The sequence below is a fragment of the Pholcus phalangioides genome, unplaced genomic scaffold (genome assembly GCF_987345545.1).
Source record: "Pholcus phalangioides strain wild (caught in Gottingen) unplaced genomic scaffold, Ppha-v1.0 ptg000041l_1, whole genome shotgun sequence".
In the NCBI taxonomy this organism is placed as follows: domain Eukaryota; kingdom Metazoa; phylum Arthropoda; class Arachnida; order Araneae; family Pholcidae; genus Pholcus; species Pholcus phalangioides.
In genome coordinates this window covers 7806015-7823453 of record NW_028301627.1, presented here as the reverse complement: position 1 = coordinate 7823453, position 17439 = coordinate 7806015, and the positions used below count along the sequence as shown (strand labels likewise).

Below are 17439 nucleotides of genomic sequence, written 5' to 3'. Positions count from 1 at the left end.
ACAAAGAAGCCCCTCTCGTTTGCTCGTAACGACAACTTTTTTCTCTGTAATAGCTGAGTGATGTGTGCTCGGATGTAAGATATTTTCGAGTCAAAAAATTCTTGTTTTTCCGTGCTATTAATGCTTGATACATGCATTTAATGTAAAAAAAAAGAAAATATATTTAGGCTAACGAAAAATACAGCCAGCTATGCAAGGAGCTTGAGCCAAAGATGAAGACAAGAGTTGCTGTTGAGTGGAAGGTAGGCTAACTTATGATTTAAGTTATCAATTTTTTTTTATTTTTCTTAACATGACATTTCAATCATTTTAAATGATTATTGATGTTTTATACATACTCGAGGATTTGAGAGAATAAATCCTACGATCGACCTCGTTGTAAAATATGTATTCACATGGCCGTAACTAGGATTTTTGCTCCCAGGGACAAATATAATTTCACCGCCTCTACAACTGTAAAATTCGATAATTTTATAACGGTGTTTTTTGTTACCACTTAAAATTGCCACCCCTAAATTTTTCCGCCCGGGACAATTACCCCCTCCCCCCAGTTCCAGCTCTGTGTACAGATAGCGAGATGATCATATATGCAAGCTATATTCGCAAATATTAAAATTAAATTCGTTTATATATAAACATGGAAAACATGTATTATAATAATGTATTGTTGGTCGATATCATAGTTTCCCAAACTTTTTGTTCCATCGCCCCCTTCTTCAGAGAAATTTTTTCTCTCATCGCCCCCCAACTCAAGCGAACCCATAGGATCCCATGCTATACTCGTAGCTTCTATCGCCCCCCTGGACCTTTCCATCGCCCCCTTTGAGAAAAACACTGGTCTATATCGATAAGGTCACATTTTATATTTCTGTTAGCACATATTTTCGTGCCGTCTTAAGAGTCATAAACCAGCACCATCTATCTCTAAGAGGTGCTGCATAGACCCCGGGCCAAGTGATTTTTCTGAAGGCCCCCTCCCCCAGCATTAGAAATACTTGACCGTATTACATAGTTGCTGTCAAAAATTGCACGCAAATCTCATTTGCACTACCAAACCACACATGCACCTCGTCCACATTCTCTGCAGCACTATTAGTGATAGGTTGGTTGCAGACGCAGATTGAAAAATGTTCAATATTATCAGTTCTGTATTAAATCTTTTGATACAGTACAATCAGAGGTGCTGACGTGAAAACAACACAATGCACTACGCCTTCCCTCTCCTGTGTATGTGCTCGAGTCCCATATATATATATATATGGGTCTGTTGTTTTTTCAGAATCTATTGGGGGAGGACTTGGTTCTCTTCCAAAATTTATTGGGGGGGGGGGGGGGGAGGCTCAAATGGTCTCAGCCCCTAGGTTCCGGCACCTATGAGTACAATATATGTCATTTGCATTAAACGATGTATTTAAAATTAGCCTAAATTAAATTAATTAACCATAAAAACATAATAAATTATAAAGAACCAATTCTTTATATTTGTCTGTAGAGAAATTTAAGAAAACAATAATTGTCTGTACTACTGTGTTATACTTATCAAGTAGGAACACTGTTACGAGTGTTCAATGTAGTTGTTTGAATGGTGTAATTGACACTTGAGGGTAGGTTATTCATTAGTAATTGCTCCTAGGTATATTTTTTCTCCTATTTAACAAATATATATACACAAAAACAAAGGCTACAACAGACAAAATGCCCAACGAGGTGGCTGAAATATACATATGTCCACAGAGAACAGATTGACCCTTAATATAGTACTCGGAGCACAAACATTCAAGCACCTATCATCACTTTCAGTATCGAAAATAGTGGTAGTAAGTCGAACATGAAACATGCATATCTCATACATTGCAATAAATTTGCTAGGGCACAAAAACTTAGTTATACACGTAACACTTTCCAAAACATGTCAATTAGAAATTCCTCAGAAATATATTTATCACTTGTATATGTGGTTTAGTAGTACTAGCAGTTTGTTGGCAAATTGTTTTAGTTGACAAATAACATGTTATTTTATTCCATCACACCGCTGATACATTGAAATATGTTTGGTACTATTATTTATATATTTTGGTACTTTGCTATATACTATTTGAAATGCAATTTATTAGGTTCTTGACCATTTACTGAAATGAGAGTCGCAAAATGAAGACATTACATGCCTGTTGAAGACAAAAATCGGTGCTCATGGTGTGTACTTATGTACTGATGGATTAAGCCATAGATTTTGCAGGTAAGTTGAATCCTTTTCATTTTCATCTTTGGAATTTTTTGACATGCACAAAAAGTTCAATACTCAAAACTATCATACAATTTACCCTTTTAATTTCAGGTAAAAATGTTGAATGCAATGACACAAGTTATAGCCTACCAGTGTAAAACTAGAAATTGTTTGTTTTTTGAGCAACAACTCTATTAACTAGCACTTATATGTGTAGTCATACACAGCCGCAATCATATATGTGTATGAAGTACTGTTCACACATTTACCTAATAAATTTATCCATGATCGTAGGCAGTAAATGAGTTTTTCTTTGTGATTATAATTAGAAAAAATGTTTATGAATGTTAAATTTTTGTACTACAATAAATTTGAGAATTAGTTGCATAGAAAACAGTTTTCTATGCAAACATTTAAACAGCTCAGTGAAATGAAGTTTTGATTTATTTGAACCAGAGTTATATAATTCTTTTTTTTTGATTAAATGCATCTGAAATCATAAAACGAATGTTTCCATTTAGAATGACTTATTTTTGTTGACTCATCAAAATTTTCTGTCCAAAGCATTTCACTGCAGTTGATAACATGTCAAAAAATTTAATGAAACAATTGGAAAGAAATTAAAATTTTATTGTGAGATATGGTGAATGACATGGCTCAAGTAATATCAAAATATATAGTATCAAATAGTATTTGCCAAACATATATGTATATAAGGGGGAATAGCTACAGTTCCAACACTTCAAGACTGGATGAATAAGAGAAATCTCAATACATTTTCGTAAGTGAGAAAATCGTTAACATTAAAACATGAGCCATTAAAACTCATAGACCTGAAAGATCAATATTTTCCCCCCATGATTGAGCATGACGCTGCATGACACTTTTAATTGGTAATACGTCATGAGAAATTAAAATTATAATCTTTCAGAAAAAAATTGTAATTTAAAATTTCTATTCAAAGAAACTTGATTTGTCTCTAAAACAAATTTATACATCCAGTAAGAAAATTATGAAAATATCTTATAAAAAAATTAAAAATAAGAGGAAACTTTTGCGCATGCCAATGTTAAAAAAAAGAAAAATATTAAGCGAAAATAAAGTAAATAAAGCAATTGTTGCCACAAATGTTGAAGAAATATTGATTTTTAATACGTAGTAGTAGTTGTAAACTTTTTGCTTTATGTTGATTAGTTGCATAGTGAGCTGAACCGTAGAAAAGAACGAATGAACCGAAAGACCGGTTTTTTTCCTCCGCAACCCGTCACGTGATCCTAAGGACAATGCTCAACGCAAAGGGGAGAGTGCCGCTTAAGGAATTTTCCTTAGCACGTTCCTTACGATAGTTCCTTATCTAACCACAAGCACGGAACGGGCGTTATATAAGGAAAGTGGGATTGTTCACCCTCTGGGTTCAACCCCCACTGTGATGGTCAGTTGAAGTTGGTTTTTTGTGGTTCCCAACTTGGAGGTGCGAATATGAGCCGATCTCCCCATTAAAAAATCTCACCAGAGAGGCATCCAGGCATTGTTCTGGACTGTCACCCCAAGGATCTAGGTTCAAACTCTATTGACAGCACAGTCGTGGTCGGTTGGAGTTAGTCTACTGTGCTTCTCCAACTTCAAGGTGTGAATGCGAGCCAGTCTTCCATTTTAAAATGTCTAACCACAGAGACCAGGCAGACCTACAACACAATACTTGCATAACATGAAAATTCAAGAGTTTACCATCTTTACCTCAAAATATGGGGGGAAAATGGCAGCATTGGCAGAACACAAAACAAGCACAATTTTGATACATTAGGGCCACACATACACTCAGAACGCACAGTCTGACATGTACCAATTGATTCGAGATTCTGCAGAGGAATGTGTACGAGGTGCATGTACAGTTAAGTACTAGTGGCATTGTGCTTCTGCATGACAATTATGAGGCCCCATACTGCTGAAAAAAGCTAAACAAGTCCTTGAAAAGTTTTGTTGCAAAATTGTCTAAAAACCACCCCCCCCCAAAGGGCCGCAACCACACACTTTGTCAGCTGGGGCAAGCAAATATTTTGGCACCCCCCACCCTTATAATTTTGAAAAATAGGTTGAATTTGTATCCCCTCTGATCTGGCACCCAGGGCACGAGACCCGCCTGCTCCTCCTAGTTGCAGCTTAACTTTTGTTGCATGAAAATATACTAATTTTTTTTCTGATATCTTGCTCATTTTATGGGAGTCGGTTTATACACTGGTTTTTAATTTGTGATTTTGATGGTCCTGAAGTGAGAGAGGTTGGCTTATATATAAGTATATATATGGTACTTTCAGGATGTCTAATAAACATGTGTCAAGTTTCATTTCTTTAAAGGATGTCCATCATTAGATGTGACGAAAAATAACAGTCCTTGGTGTATAACACTCATAATATGCAAAACTGCAGATCTCCCCCCCCCCTCTCCACATTAGTAAGGCTCATGAAAATTACAAAAGCTACAATAAGTATTAGAATTGATAACTTTTTAAACTTGTGCAACAAAACTCGACACTCACTTTACGCGCAAGATGCTTAAAGTCTTCCGTCGTTGTGATACGACCTGTCGGACAGTCTGGCTTGCGATACACATTTAAACACTGTACTACAAATGCTGACATATTTGTTCGAAACAGCTCTTTAATTTTTTTTGTCACTTCAGGCGACAGGCTTGTGTCTGCTGCTGCAGTTCTTGTGCTTTTCTTCTTGCCCTATTAAAATAAAAAAGTTACTTTAAAGTTGGAAAAAAAATCAAATTTTCTGTGGAAACAGAAGTGTTTTAGTTTTGATTCAAGCTTTCTATAACATCAGCGAAAGGCGTCATCAAGAGATATTGCATGAAACTGAATGAACAGAACAGAATCGTGACTATTATTGCTAGCCTTTGAACCATAATGAACACAACTTTCAGACTGACACAGTTACAGTGGACTTGACATGTTGAGATGGTCATTTGTACAAAACTCTAGACAGGAAGCACTAGAATCCTTAAACTTTCATTGGTTATCAAATACAGGCTGATGGCCTATCCTCCATGTACACACATTACATACAAGCACGAGCACCGACGTATCTCAATCAGTATGTCAGTTCTTTGAAAAATTCGGAAAATGCAGAGTTGATTATGTACATAATTATGAATAGTATCGTTTAAGCACCATCTGTTGATTAAAATGAAACTAAAGTTCAAAAATAAGGTGGGGAGGGGTCTGCAATAATATTCTTGTCAAAAGCGGGTCATGCTTCAAAAAGTTTGAGAACCAAACTGGTTTAGATCATAATTCACCAAATTTTTCTGTTCTTGTTTCCCCCCATTGGAAGAAAACATTTGAGATGGTATTGAAGTCAATTATAGAAATGACAAATTACAAGGTTTAATACAGTCAGCCCCAGTATTTGCGGTGGGGGGTGACAGCAAATACGGAAATCTGCGAATAACCAAAACCATAGGTTTTTTTAATATATGTTATTTATTGAACATCAGAAGAGCAGGGTGATGCAGGGGTAGAAGGAAATCTAAAAGGTGTTGTTGATATTTTCTGAGAGAACATTGTGATTTCTGTTTGCAGTCTCTTCTTCATATCAGCAAGTATATATGTTGGAGTATGTTGATAAGGCTACTTCTATTAATTTTTCTACATGTGAAGAACGTACCATAGAAGGATCTATGTAATGAAAATAATCTATTGCTGATTTGAACTTGCAAAGTCCTTCAGCTATGTTATGCATAGTGAACTTGTCTTCTTTATCTTAATCTTCATCTGGTACAGCTTCAGTTTCAAAAGCAGTCAGCTGCATTAATTCCTATTCAGTCAATGCCCCAGAATTGCTATTAATTAGCTGTTCCACTTCTTCTATATCCATGTCATTGAACCCTTCTCCACTCACCTGTTTCGTTAATGTGACAATGTCTTTTATAATCACTTCAGTTGGTTTTGTGGAAATGGTTGTGTCCTGGAGCGCACATTGTGGCCAAAGGTTAATCCAACCCGAGTTGACCGTTTATCTCTTAAGAGCTGCCACAGTTCTAGTGATGACAGAAATGGCATCAGCGATATTGTAATTCTTCCATACCTTCAAGACATTTTCTACATTTGCTTCTTATATTGCGTGCACAATCATCTCCATTGCGTAACATGTATCGTGAGCCTTGAATGCTCGCATTACCCTTGATCAAGGATCTGAATGATCGATGTTGTATTGAAGACATATAAAAGACTTCCACGCCATCAGCTTTGAACTCGTTGACATCTGGGTGTCTAGGAGAATTATTCAATATCAAAAGAACTTTTAATGGCATGTCTTTACTCTTGAGTTACCTCTTGACTTCCGGAACGAAACACTGTTTAAACCAATCCAGGAAAAGTGTTTTCGTTGTCCAAGCCTTTTTATTGTTCATCCAACATACTCTGAGAGCTTTGACTTATCCTTTCCCTTCAATGCTAGCGGATTCACATATTTGAAAATAATGGTGGGCTTTATATAATGTGCCCATGTGCATTTGCACAAAACAACAGAGTAAGTCTATTTTTACTTGCTTTAAAACCAAGAGTTGGGTTTTCTTCTTGAGTGATAAATGTTTTTTACAGCATTTTCTTCCAAAATAGTGCCATTTCGTCAGAGTTAAACATATACTGATTGCAGAAAATTATTGAAGAGAATTGTTATGCACAAGTCTTTGGAAAATTTCTAGCTTGTTCCTGGTTGGCAGAGACTACTTGATTGCCAGTGATTTTCACATTGATAATCCAAATTGTTTCTTAAACCTATGAAACCAACCTTTACTTGCATAAAATTCTGATGGAATAGACATTTCACCAGTTCTTTCCTTTATAAAAGAGTATACTTTTTTCGCCTTTTCCTTTATAATATTACAATCAATTGTAGACGTGCCAACTTTTGAAATCCAGAAATCCGGAGATTCTCCTGAGGGGGGTACCCCCCCCCCGACACTCATAGACTCGATCAACAAAAAAGTTCATAAAAAAATTTCCGAAATTTCTTTTTTTTAAAAATAAATTAAGAAAAAGTTACATTCTCCCCCCCCCCAAGGCAGGTTCTGCATTGCCCCGGAGAAGAATATAATTCCATGTCAGTCTTTCCATGCAGAATAGAGAAATCACATCTACATACTGTTCATAAAGTATAAGTGTTTCCTTTTGTGGATGCTATCAGTGATTGATAATCTTGGGTATATGAATTCTTAAAAGCTTTATATTTAGCTGTATATAGCATACAATTTTATATTTTCTTTCTGAAGATGTTTAATCGGAAGAACCGATTTAAAAAAATTCAAATTACAAAGCTGCAGACGAAAAAACGTGTTTACCGCACGGCTGTTAATGGAATACAATAACGATTATACAGGAATTTTGGCAACCAAGGTCACGCCCCTGATTAATGATTGCCGATAAATGCTACGAAAACAAAGTCGCGTCTTTGCCAGTTGCTTAAATGCGGTCACAGACTTTTTTTTACGGCTGCTCGATGGAAATGACTGCCCTCCATGGGTGTTTTCCCTAACCACGACGGTAATTATTGACGCCACGACAACATGAAAGCTCGCCTAAAATCTAATTTTCTGCCAAAATCCGGAGAAATTTTAACAAATCCGGAGAGCGGGAGGAAGGATGAAAAATCGGGAGAGTTGGCAGGTCTGCAATTGGAATACCTTTTTTGTAGCAGTCTTGACCCAGAAAAAAAAATCATTTTCTGTACGAGAAACACATGGATCTCTTGGAAATGTAAAGTTTTCGCTACCATAGGTGCAGCTACAGCCCCAGCCGATTGAATTTCAGAGAGATTCACTTTTCTTGATATATCTCACTGTAGATTCCATAATGGCGAGTCACAGTAGCAATTGATTTACTTTCGCCAAGCATAGTCAATACATCAAATTTTATTGTAAAGTTCTTTTTTTCGTCTTTTCAAAACATTATCAGTAGCACTAAAAAAATAAGCCACCCTAAAGACGTACAACTCAAATTTTGTAAACAAAACACGAGAATGACAATTGCTGAGTGTTGGCAAAAAAAAAGGTTTCACAAACCGTGAATATGGAAACAATGAATACGGGGGGGGGGGGGGAACTATAACTTTATGCTACAGTAGTGACATACGTAATACAGATGAGAATCCCTCTTATCCAAAATAAAAATGGCTGAGCCTTGTAATACTTACAGTAAGCATTCTAAAATTCATTGCTAAAGCTGAGAAATCATTTTCGCTCTGGACAGTTTTCAACTATTTTGGACACTTGTCTAATAAAGCTTTAAAGTAGCCTAATCACATGATTGCCAGGTTCTGTCTGGTGCATCAAGTCAAACCCTGCTACAGCAAATCCAGATTTCAACAAACAAAACTTTTAATCAGGTTCCAGGGATGTTTATCTTATTGGATAGCACAGAGAACTGAATTTTCAATAGCTTAAACTTTGCAGCAGCAGGGTATAATGGTATGTCAAATTTTGGTGGACGAGATAGATCAAAGATGGTAGATTTTTCTGCTGAGATCATACAGAAAACCAAATCTTAAAGACACCCGTAGATTGAAGAGAAAAAGCAAAACTTACCGGTTCGTCTAAAGTGGGTGTCCCATCATCATCTTCAGGATCCAAATCATCTTCTCCTGGTTCAAATTCAGGCGGATCCCATTGTGTTTGTCTGAAGAGAGACACATCAATAAAAACAAGTTCATACAAACACTGTGTGTGTTTTATAGTTTCATTTTTATTTTTTCAAGAGCAGAAAAAACAAATATAAGCTGCAAAATATATTAATCAGAACCTCTCGTATAAAGAACACTTCAGCAAATATCTCCCATTAACAGACGCTACCCATAATACTAGCAGTTGAAACTGCCAGTTTCATTGCAGTCTATTGTTGATAGGTTCCACTATATATGTCTGCATCCTTTTTAGAATTTAATCCATCTATTCGGACGATGCCCTTCCTTAATATTTTACATGATTACAATGAGAAAACCCACCTGGTTACAGAATGATAGTAATAGATATTTCCTTCTTCATCTTTGGCAGTTCTCCACAGAGGCGGTAATTTGATGGGAAGATCTCGAACCCTTTCACCATGTTCCTTCACCGTCGTAACCTGTAAAATATCATTAAAATATGTATGGGGAACTGCTGCACCTTGACCATAGTAAACATTGAAACAGTTTTAATAGTATTGCATTCTAGCTGATGTTTTTGGAATGCAAGAGATCAGATACATAATTGAGTGTGGTTTTATAAATCTTAGTGTGTGACTTTCACAGAGATTTTAAAAGTAGCTTGTTTTTGCCACGTTTCTTCTTAACATTGCAAATTTAGTGAACTACACTGCATAATATATAATAATACACTGCTAACATATTTACATTGCAGACGTTATGTGTGTTCTAGTTCATACTGGCATAACATGGAAATTGAGGCATTTCCATCTTTCCTTCAGAAAATGGAAGACAGATGGCAGCATGAACACGAAACAAGCACAACTCTACAACATAGATATGTTAGGACCACACCTTCTGGCATGTGCCAATTCGTTAGAAATTCCGAAGAGGAATGTGTACGAGGTGCATGTACAGTTAAGAAGGGTCATACTAGTGCAATTTGAAGTCTGCATGGCATAAACTAAAGTCTGTTGGCTTACCACTAGAAGTAGCATTCTGTTAACATAATTGTTTCCCCCATCCCGTGCCAGGTTTTGAAAACTTTTTTGGAAGGTTTTCAGTAATAACTTTTATGTAGTGTTGTTTTGGGCCTCAGGTGTCCAAAATATCTATATGCTAGCAGGCTTCATCCGTTGCTTTGGATGTCATGTGCAGAGTCAATTTATTTGAATAGTTAATTAATAGTTAATAACTGCTGCTGTCTTTAGCATAATATTGTGTGGCCTTCAATTTACCATTCTCATTTGCCAAAATTTGTCTTTTTTAAAAAAAAATGCCAAAGACTTTGACACTCAAAATGTTTTAAGACCATTGACTTCGCAAAACTTGCAACAATGGGTAGTTTTGGATCATTCCAAATTGTTGATTAGTTCCACAACTTCCTTACAGAACTTAGAAGCAAAAGACAACTGAACTCATATTTTATGAGCTAGAACTTATAAAAAAAACAAAAAATAGAAGGAAAATTATCTGAACCAGGTACATATTTTGTAAAACAATCGTATGCAACAAAGTGATATAGTTTATGCAAGAGAATATTGGCTTACAAGTACATAAACAGGATACAAGGCGCAGGTACCAAGGAAAAAAAAAACCAATTTTTGCTTTTAAAATTGTACTCTTAAACAACAATAACACTTAACTGTTGAAGAGAGCTTGAGGGAATTTCGTCCCATTCACCCTTCAATGTTATTTTGAGTTACTGTATGGTTTCAAGAAGGGTTATGTCTTTGAGTAATTTGTAAAACTGACTGGTGTGGTCCTTCTACTGTTAAGCTACTGTACACCAGATTTTTATTAACCTCTTAACTGCCGACGAAATTTTGCACGATCCGCTTCCCCAGTGACACCCTTTTTTCGATTGCAAAGAGTAAAGATGTATAAATATGCCTGTGGCAGTTAACGCACAGACTCTCTAGGGTGTACATATACTTCCGTGGCAGTTAAGGGATTAACAAAGCGCTATATAAAGCCGAAAATGGACTGAACTTCACAATATTGTGCATTTTATAAATTTACTGAAATGAGTTTGCATAGCGAATGTGTACTTTTTTTCATGGAAAAAAAACAACTTCACCTGGTAACTATTATTTTCAATTGGAGTAAAAAAAACTGGGGTTGCACAGGGGGCATATTCTTCCGCAAAGTCAACCAACTTCCCGCTTTTCTCGAGCTTTTTAATAATCTCATTTTTTTGAACAAGAGCAAATGCTTTTGTTTCAACTGCAACGACATTACACACACACACAAGAGAAACAACAGTGATGCAGACAAGCTCTACCATAAGTGAAGGAAACTGAGAAGCAGACTGAAGCATACAGATGTGATAGGTGGGTTAGAATACACAATTTTGATGAGTAGAGAAGGATTACTCGACCGCTATTCATTATTTGGCCCTTTTGGCAAATATTAAGTTCGGCTGAGTATCTATGTAAATCTAAGCACAACAAACTTATTTTGAAAACTATATTAATTGGAATTTTTTGCGTAAATTAAAAATTTACTGATTACAAAAAATTCCCTGTCAGTGAAAAAGGTAAGGTCGGGGTGAATTTCTTGAATAAATAAAACATGAAAATGAAAATATATAATCATACTGCAATTACATAAGTTCACTAACTGTAGAATATACCTACACAAGAAACGTACTGAGCTATTTGAAGGAGGCAAAAAAGACAAAGAGCATCTAAAGAGTAAAAATAAGAAAATAAGTCGTAATTTGATGCATTCCTAGTTGAGAGTAAGTATTGTTGACATTTTTCCTTAATTAGATGTAAAACTAACAAATGTTGAAATATAAATTGATCATGGAGATAAAAATCTTTGAATTAACAGTTTTTTAATCTTTATTCAAACAATAAATTGCATAATTAAAATTCATTATCAATCATTTGAAATTGCCAATTTTATTTTCAATCAGACGTGCTAACTTTTGAAAACCAGAAATCCGGAGATTCTCCCGAGGGGGGCAACCCCCCCCCCACCGACACTCATAGACTCGATCGAAAAAAAAAAGTTAATGAAAAAATTTTCGAAATTTTTTTTTTAAATAAATTAAGAAAAAGTTACATTCTTCCCCCCCTCAAGGCAGGTTCTGCATTGCCCCGGAGAAGAATATAATTCCATGCCAGTCTTTCCATGCAGAATAGAGAAATCACATCTACATACCGTTCATAAAGTATGTGTTTCCTTTTGTGGATGCTATCAGTGATTGATTATCTTGGGTATATGAATTCTTAAAAGCTTTATATTTAGCTGTATATAGCATAAAGTTTTATATTTTCTTTCTGAAGATGTTTAATCGGAAGAACCGATTTAAAAAAATTCAAATTACAAAGCTGTGGATGAAACAACGTGTTTACCGCACGGCGGTTAATGGAATACAATGATTATACAGGAATTTTGGCAACCAAGGTCATGCCCCTGATTAATGATTGCCGATAAATGCTATGAAAACAAAGTCGCGTCTTTGCCAGTTGCTTAAATGCGGTCACAGACTTTTTTTACGGCTGCTCGATGGAAATGACTGCCCTCCATGGGTGTTTTCCCTAACCACGACGGTAATTATTGACGCCACGACAACGTGAAAGCTCGCGTAAAATCTAATTTTCTGCCAAAATCCGGAAAAATTTTAACAAATCCGGAGAGCGGGAGGAAGGATGAAAAATCGGGAGAGTTGGCAGGTCTGTTTTCAATTAAAAGCGCCAATATTATTTACAACTAGCTATAATACCCAGTACTGCCCAGGTTTTCTTCAATGAGAAGAAAAATTTATTTTCTTTTTGGATGAGGACATACTTTTTTTGAGGGACATACAAACCTGGTCCAAGTTAACCAATATGGCAACTTCCTGAGCGACTCATGAAAGAAAGAAACGTAGAAATTAAGTTTTTTTTTCTTTTTTGATAGGAGCTAGGTATTTCGATTCCCCCCCCCCCCCCAACTTCAAGTTATCCATCTGCCATTTCTGTTTCAAAAATGTAGACAGATATACTGCTATAAATTACAAACATTTAATTTTGGGCTGCTCTGAGCCTGCAATTTCGTAACTACACAAAGAACATTGGTTCCAACAACCCATGGTTCTCTTACGAGTTGAATGGTGTCACTATCCCGGATGCAACTAGGGTTACTGATTTGGGAATTCTCAGACGAGCGGCTTAGGTTTTCTGAACATTGTCCAGCAGTGGGCAAAAAATCAAATAGAATGCTCGGTTTTTCCAAAAGGGATCTTCGCGTTCTCCTAAAGGGATCTTCGCGTTCTCCTAAAGTCATTCTTCCACTTTTCCAAGGCTTAGTTCGTCCTGGACTGGAGTATGCTGTAAGGTTTTTGGAAACCATACCTACAGAGGGACATAGACTTGGTTGAAAGGGTGCAGAGAAGAGCTACGCGTGTCCTTATTGGCACACAGGGCTTGAGTTATGAAAAGAGACTTCAGTTTTTAAATATGTTTACATTGGATGAACACAGGTGTCCGGGAGACATGATCAAAGTGTTTGAAAATTTTAGCGGGATGGAGGGATGGATAGGATGGACCATAAATTATTAGCACACCGCCAATCGACTGCTTTTAGAAGGGGACACCAGTATCGATTGGTAAGGGACAATGCAAGGTTATGGTGTCGCATGGAATTTTTCTCTAATAGGGTTGTTAATAAATGGAATAGCTTACCCCTGGAGGTAGTAAACGAACACAATTGACACGTTTAAAAAGAAATACGTTAAACATGTTGGGGTAAATCGAGAAGCTATCCATACTTAGAATAAGACAACCATAAGCATTCCTATGGGCATTGTATAATATTTAATCATGTATATATATCGCTTGTAATTGCATTTTTAATTGGTGGGTTGCTGTATTTTTGAAGTATAAAACATCCATATTTATTATGGGAATTTTTTTTTTTCAGCCACCTTGTTGGGCATTTTGTCTGTTGTGGCGTTGTATTTGTATAAAATTTTAGGTGCCAATACCAACTTTTTAGTTTCCATGAAGACCTAGCACCTGGGATTTGTCCAGCCCCACACATACTAAAAATGAATTTAGTGAAATTTTACGGTAAAAATTGGCAGAGACAAAAAGATAATCAGAAAAATAATGTGCCTGGGTATAACAATCTCCCCTATATATTTTGTTTGCTGTAATTTTATGCTTCATACAAAAATAACAAATATATTAACAGGGAGAAATCAAAATGATCATTATAAAAGGACAGATCGACCAAACATCAAATTATAAATAACAAAACATATTAAACTATGCTAACTAACCAGTTCCGAAGTAACTGTTGTGGAAGAACCAGCAGGCGGAACGTAATAAACAGGATGACTCGTACTTGCATAAGATTGTACACTAGGAGCATATGCAGTTGACATGCTAGTTGCAACTGATGGAGGAGGAATGTTTGTACCTGCATAATACTGCATGGCAGTTTGTAAAGTGCTCTGCACAGCAGAGGGAGTCATGATGCCCTGACCAGATAAGCATGGCACGCTTGCGACTAATGACGGGATGGGTTGAGGCTGCATGCTAGTTTGTGAACTTGCTTGAGGAGGAGTTTGCATTATGGCTTGGGATGGAATACCAGTCTGTGAGGTTCCTGTTGGAGTTGGCAACAGTCCTTGAGATGGAACACCACCGACTTGATGGAGAGGATTCACGCCAGGAGTTGGTAACAATGCCTGGGTAGGTGCGGCTGTTTGAGGAAGGCTGGAAAGTGGTATTTTATGGATTCCAGTTGCTATAGGAACACTTGCTGGTGGAGGAACAGCAGCATGCATAACTGCTGGAGGAGGCTGAGTCCAAGACGGTGCTCCAAGGTACGCCTATCAATAGGAAAAATCAATCTCATTCATATTAAAAATTAACAAAGGCTAGCATGTTACTCTTCGACAAAAATGTGAATGATATTATAGTGACCTCTAATTACAATGCTTGTATTGCGAGAAAAATAAAAAGCACAATACAATTGCCCACTTTCTCTAGATTAACTGTTTAATTGTTAACTCAACAATTCTGATAAAAAAGGAGCACATTATCCAAATGCGAGTTATGATTTTATGCTGTATTCCTAAAATACCTGTTGAGGTTGCTGTGGTGGGGGATACATGCCAGGAGGAGGATAGCTAGTATCCGTGTAACCAGGAGGCAACGTGTTTATTTGAACAGTATCTGCATAACCTGGAGGCGGTACAGTCATCTGGACTGGTGGTGGAACACTTGTATCATGAACAACTGTAATGTAAAGCAGAAACAACATTAAAAGAAAAAAAAGATTGAACGTGAAAAATTCTAATTATGATAATCCAAATGAAAATTAAATTCTCAAATTAGTTGGTCGCAAACTGTGCACTATGAACAGTAAGTGTGTGGGGGGGGGGGGGTTGCTATAAAAAAATAACAGGGCCCTCACCCCTACATTAGTTGGCACACCAGGGACAGCAAGAACAAGAAAAACACGTATGCCAGGAAATTCGAGTGACAGATTCTGGAAAATTCAGAAATACCTGGACTTGAAGAATCGATCAAAATGATTGATCTCATTTGTCCTCTGAATTTTAGGATCCTTTTGTGTTTCACAAAGAAGAATTAAGATGGTTAAAATTTCACATTTTCTACAATTAATCTTGTCACTGTAGTGAATGTCAGGTATTAAGCATATTGGGTAGATTAGATGAGCTAAATGAAAAACATTTGTAGACTGGGGGGAAGCATTTTCACATATTTTTCGATTATGTGTTCAAGATTTGAATAAATCAAGCAAAAAATTAGAGAATTGCAGAGCGAAACATGGTAACGTAATACAAAAAGTGTGACAGAGCATATTTGCTCAATCTTTGAATAGCCAAAACACAGTATCTATCCTTCATATTAAGCTAGTGATAATTAGGGTAAAGCAATTAGTGAATGCTAAAACAGTGAAAATTATTTCATTTCAGTATTCAACATAGATTGACATAGGTCTTTTGAAAGTACCTCATCCTTATTGAACCTCGTTCTTGCTGGCTAATGCAAATCAATACTGTGAAACACACCAACACAAACACATTTCAATTCTGTCAAAGCAAATACAGTGAAACCTCACTACTACAATACTCGATATAACAATATAAATCCCTCTACAACTATATTTTTTCAAACCTTGTTTGGAATTCCTTATAATGTTAAATTTCTCTTGCTACAAGTATATTTCCTTTCGATACCAATACTGCTTCTATAACAATATTTTTTTTGAGAGATTTTGAAAATGCTAAAACATTTTTTTTTTAATATTTCACTCAATATAGTCTTGAATTTAATTTTAACTAGGTCACTTTTTTTTTGTTTCACGGCGGGTGTCTAATAACATTGTTATTCTTTTTGGTATTTTGCACCAGATGATTACCAACAGTGTTAATGAAGTTGTTGGTATTGTCACTTCAGCATAAAACACAAAAATGTAATGTGGTAAACCTCTTTATAGGGGCAATGAATGTAGCTGAATCTTTATATTAATCTACAAATAAATTAAAATTTTTTGCAGTTAATAAATAATTAAAATTGCATTTTCTGGAGGGAGTAAAAATGCAGATTTAGAGCTAACAATATAGATTTTGCCAACAACCGCATAAATTTGGTGGCACATGATCATAATGTAGCCTCTTGATATAATGATAATCCCTCTACAACAATGTTTTTCCTTGATCCTTAGAGCATTGTTATATTGAGAGTGATGTAAGAAATAACTTAATTTCCTCTTACATTACACATAACTTTCATTCAGATTCTGATAAATACATTCAGTAGCATATGCAAGATGTGGGGGGGGGGGGGGGGGGATAAACTTTTTTTCTTTCCCAGGGGGGGGGGGGTATACCATAATCTCAACTTTAACCCCAACCCAGAACCGCCGCCGAAATGGAGATTCTGGTAATCTACAGTGTGTCACTCTGATAGTGAGATTTGTTCCGCGTATTGATCGCGATGATGTGTTTAGTGCCTTTAAGAGTGTACGCTGTTCCAACTCCACCTTACTCGATGGTTAACATGTCAGAGCAGATTTTTGTGCCACAACAAGAAGAATTAGATTCCACCTTCATCCATTCATGGATAGTAGCTTGAAGGCAAAAAAGAGGATAAGACTGATACGGGACTGTCTATTTGTGGGATCGCTTCTCAGCCTTTTGGCTAAGATCAAAGTGTAGTATCTGTCTATTTGTGGATGGTAAATGTTTTTTGGTTGATTTAAATGATAACTCAATCATCGAGGTCCCATCAAATAGCCCAAATAATGCTGATGTCTGATCTCGGTCAATCGTGCCGCAATCCAAAAAAATAATTCTCCTCAGGATAATCAATCTCCGGAAAACAACTGTTTGAATCTGTTAACCCCCCTAGTTGATTGTCAAAATAATGATAATGCTTTAAAATGTTGTTTCTATAATATTTGTGGGTTACGGTCAAAACTCATCAAAACTTATCTCTGATCTTTCTGAATTTTTATTTTCTGGTTTAACAGAAACGTTTTATACAGACCAAAACCTGGAG

At 36.2% G+C, this 17439-nt stretch overlaps 1 protein-coding gene and 1 pseudogene across 1 annotated transcript in view; one reads left to right on the top strand and one right to left on the bottom strand.

The window, feature by feature from the left end:
• The window catches only part of LOC149065214 (histone-lysine N-methyltransferase SETD2-like), an 83598-nt gene that overhangs the window by 16493 nt on the left and 49666 nt on the right, over nt 1–17439 (bottom strand). Inside the window, exons 15-19 of the mRNA XM_089254544.1 lie at nt 14993–15147; nt 14184–14738; nt 9230–9348; nt 8814–8904; nt 4762–4953 (exon numbers count right to left, since the gene is read on the bottom strand). Of these exons, the coding sequence (XP_089110670.1) occupies nt 4762–4953; nt 8814–8904; nt 9230–9348; nt 14184–14738; nt 14993–15147 (1112 nt within the window). The remainder of the gene's footprint in view (nt 1–4761; nt 4954–8813; nt 8905–9229; nt 9349–14183; nt 14739–14992; nt 15148–17439) is intronic.
• LOC149065215 (U2 spliceosomal RNA) lies at nt 17060–17207 on the top strand (annotated as a pseudogene).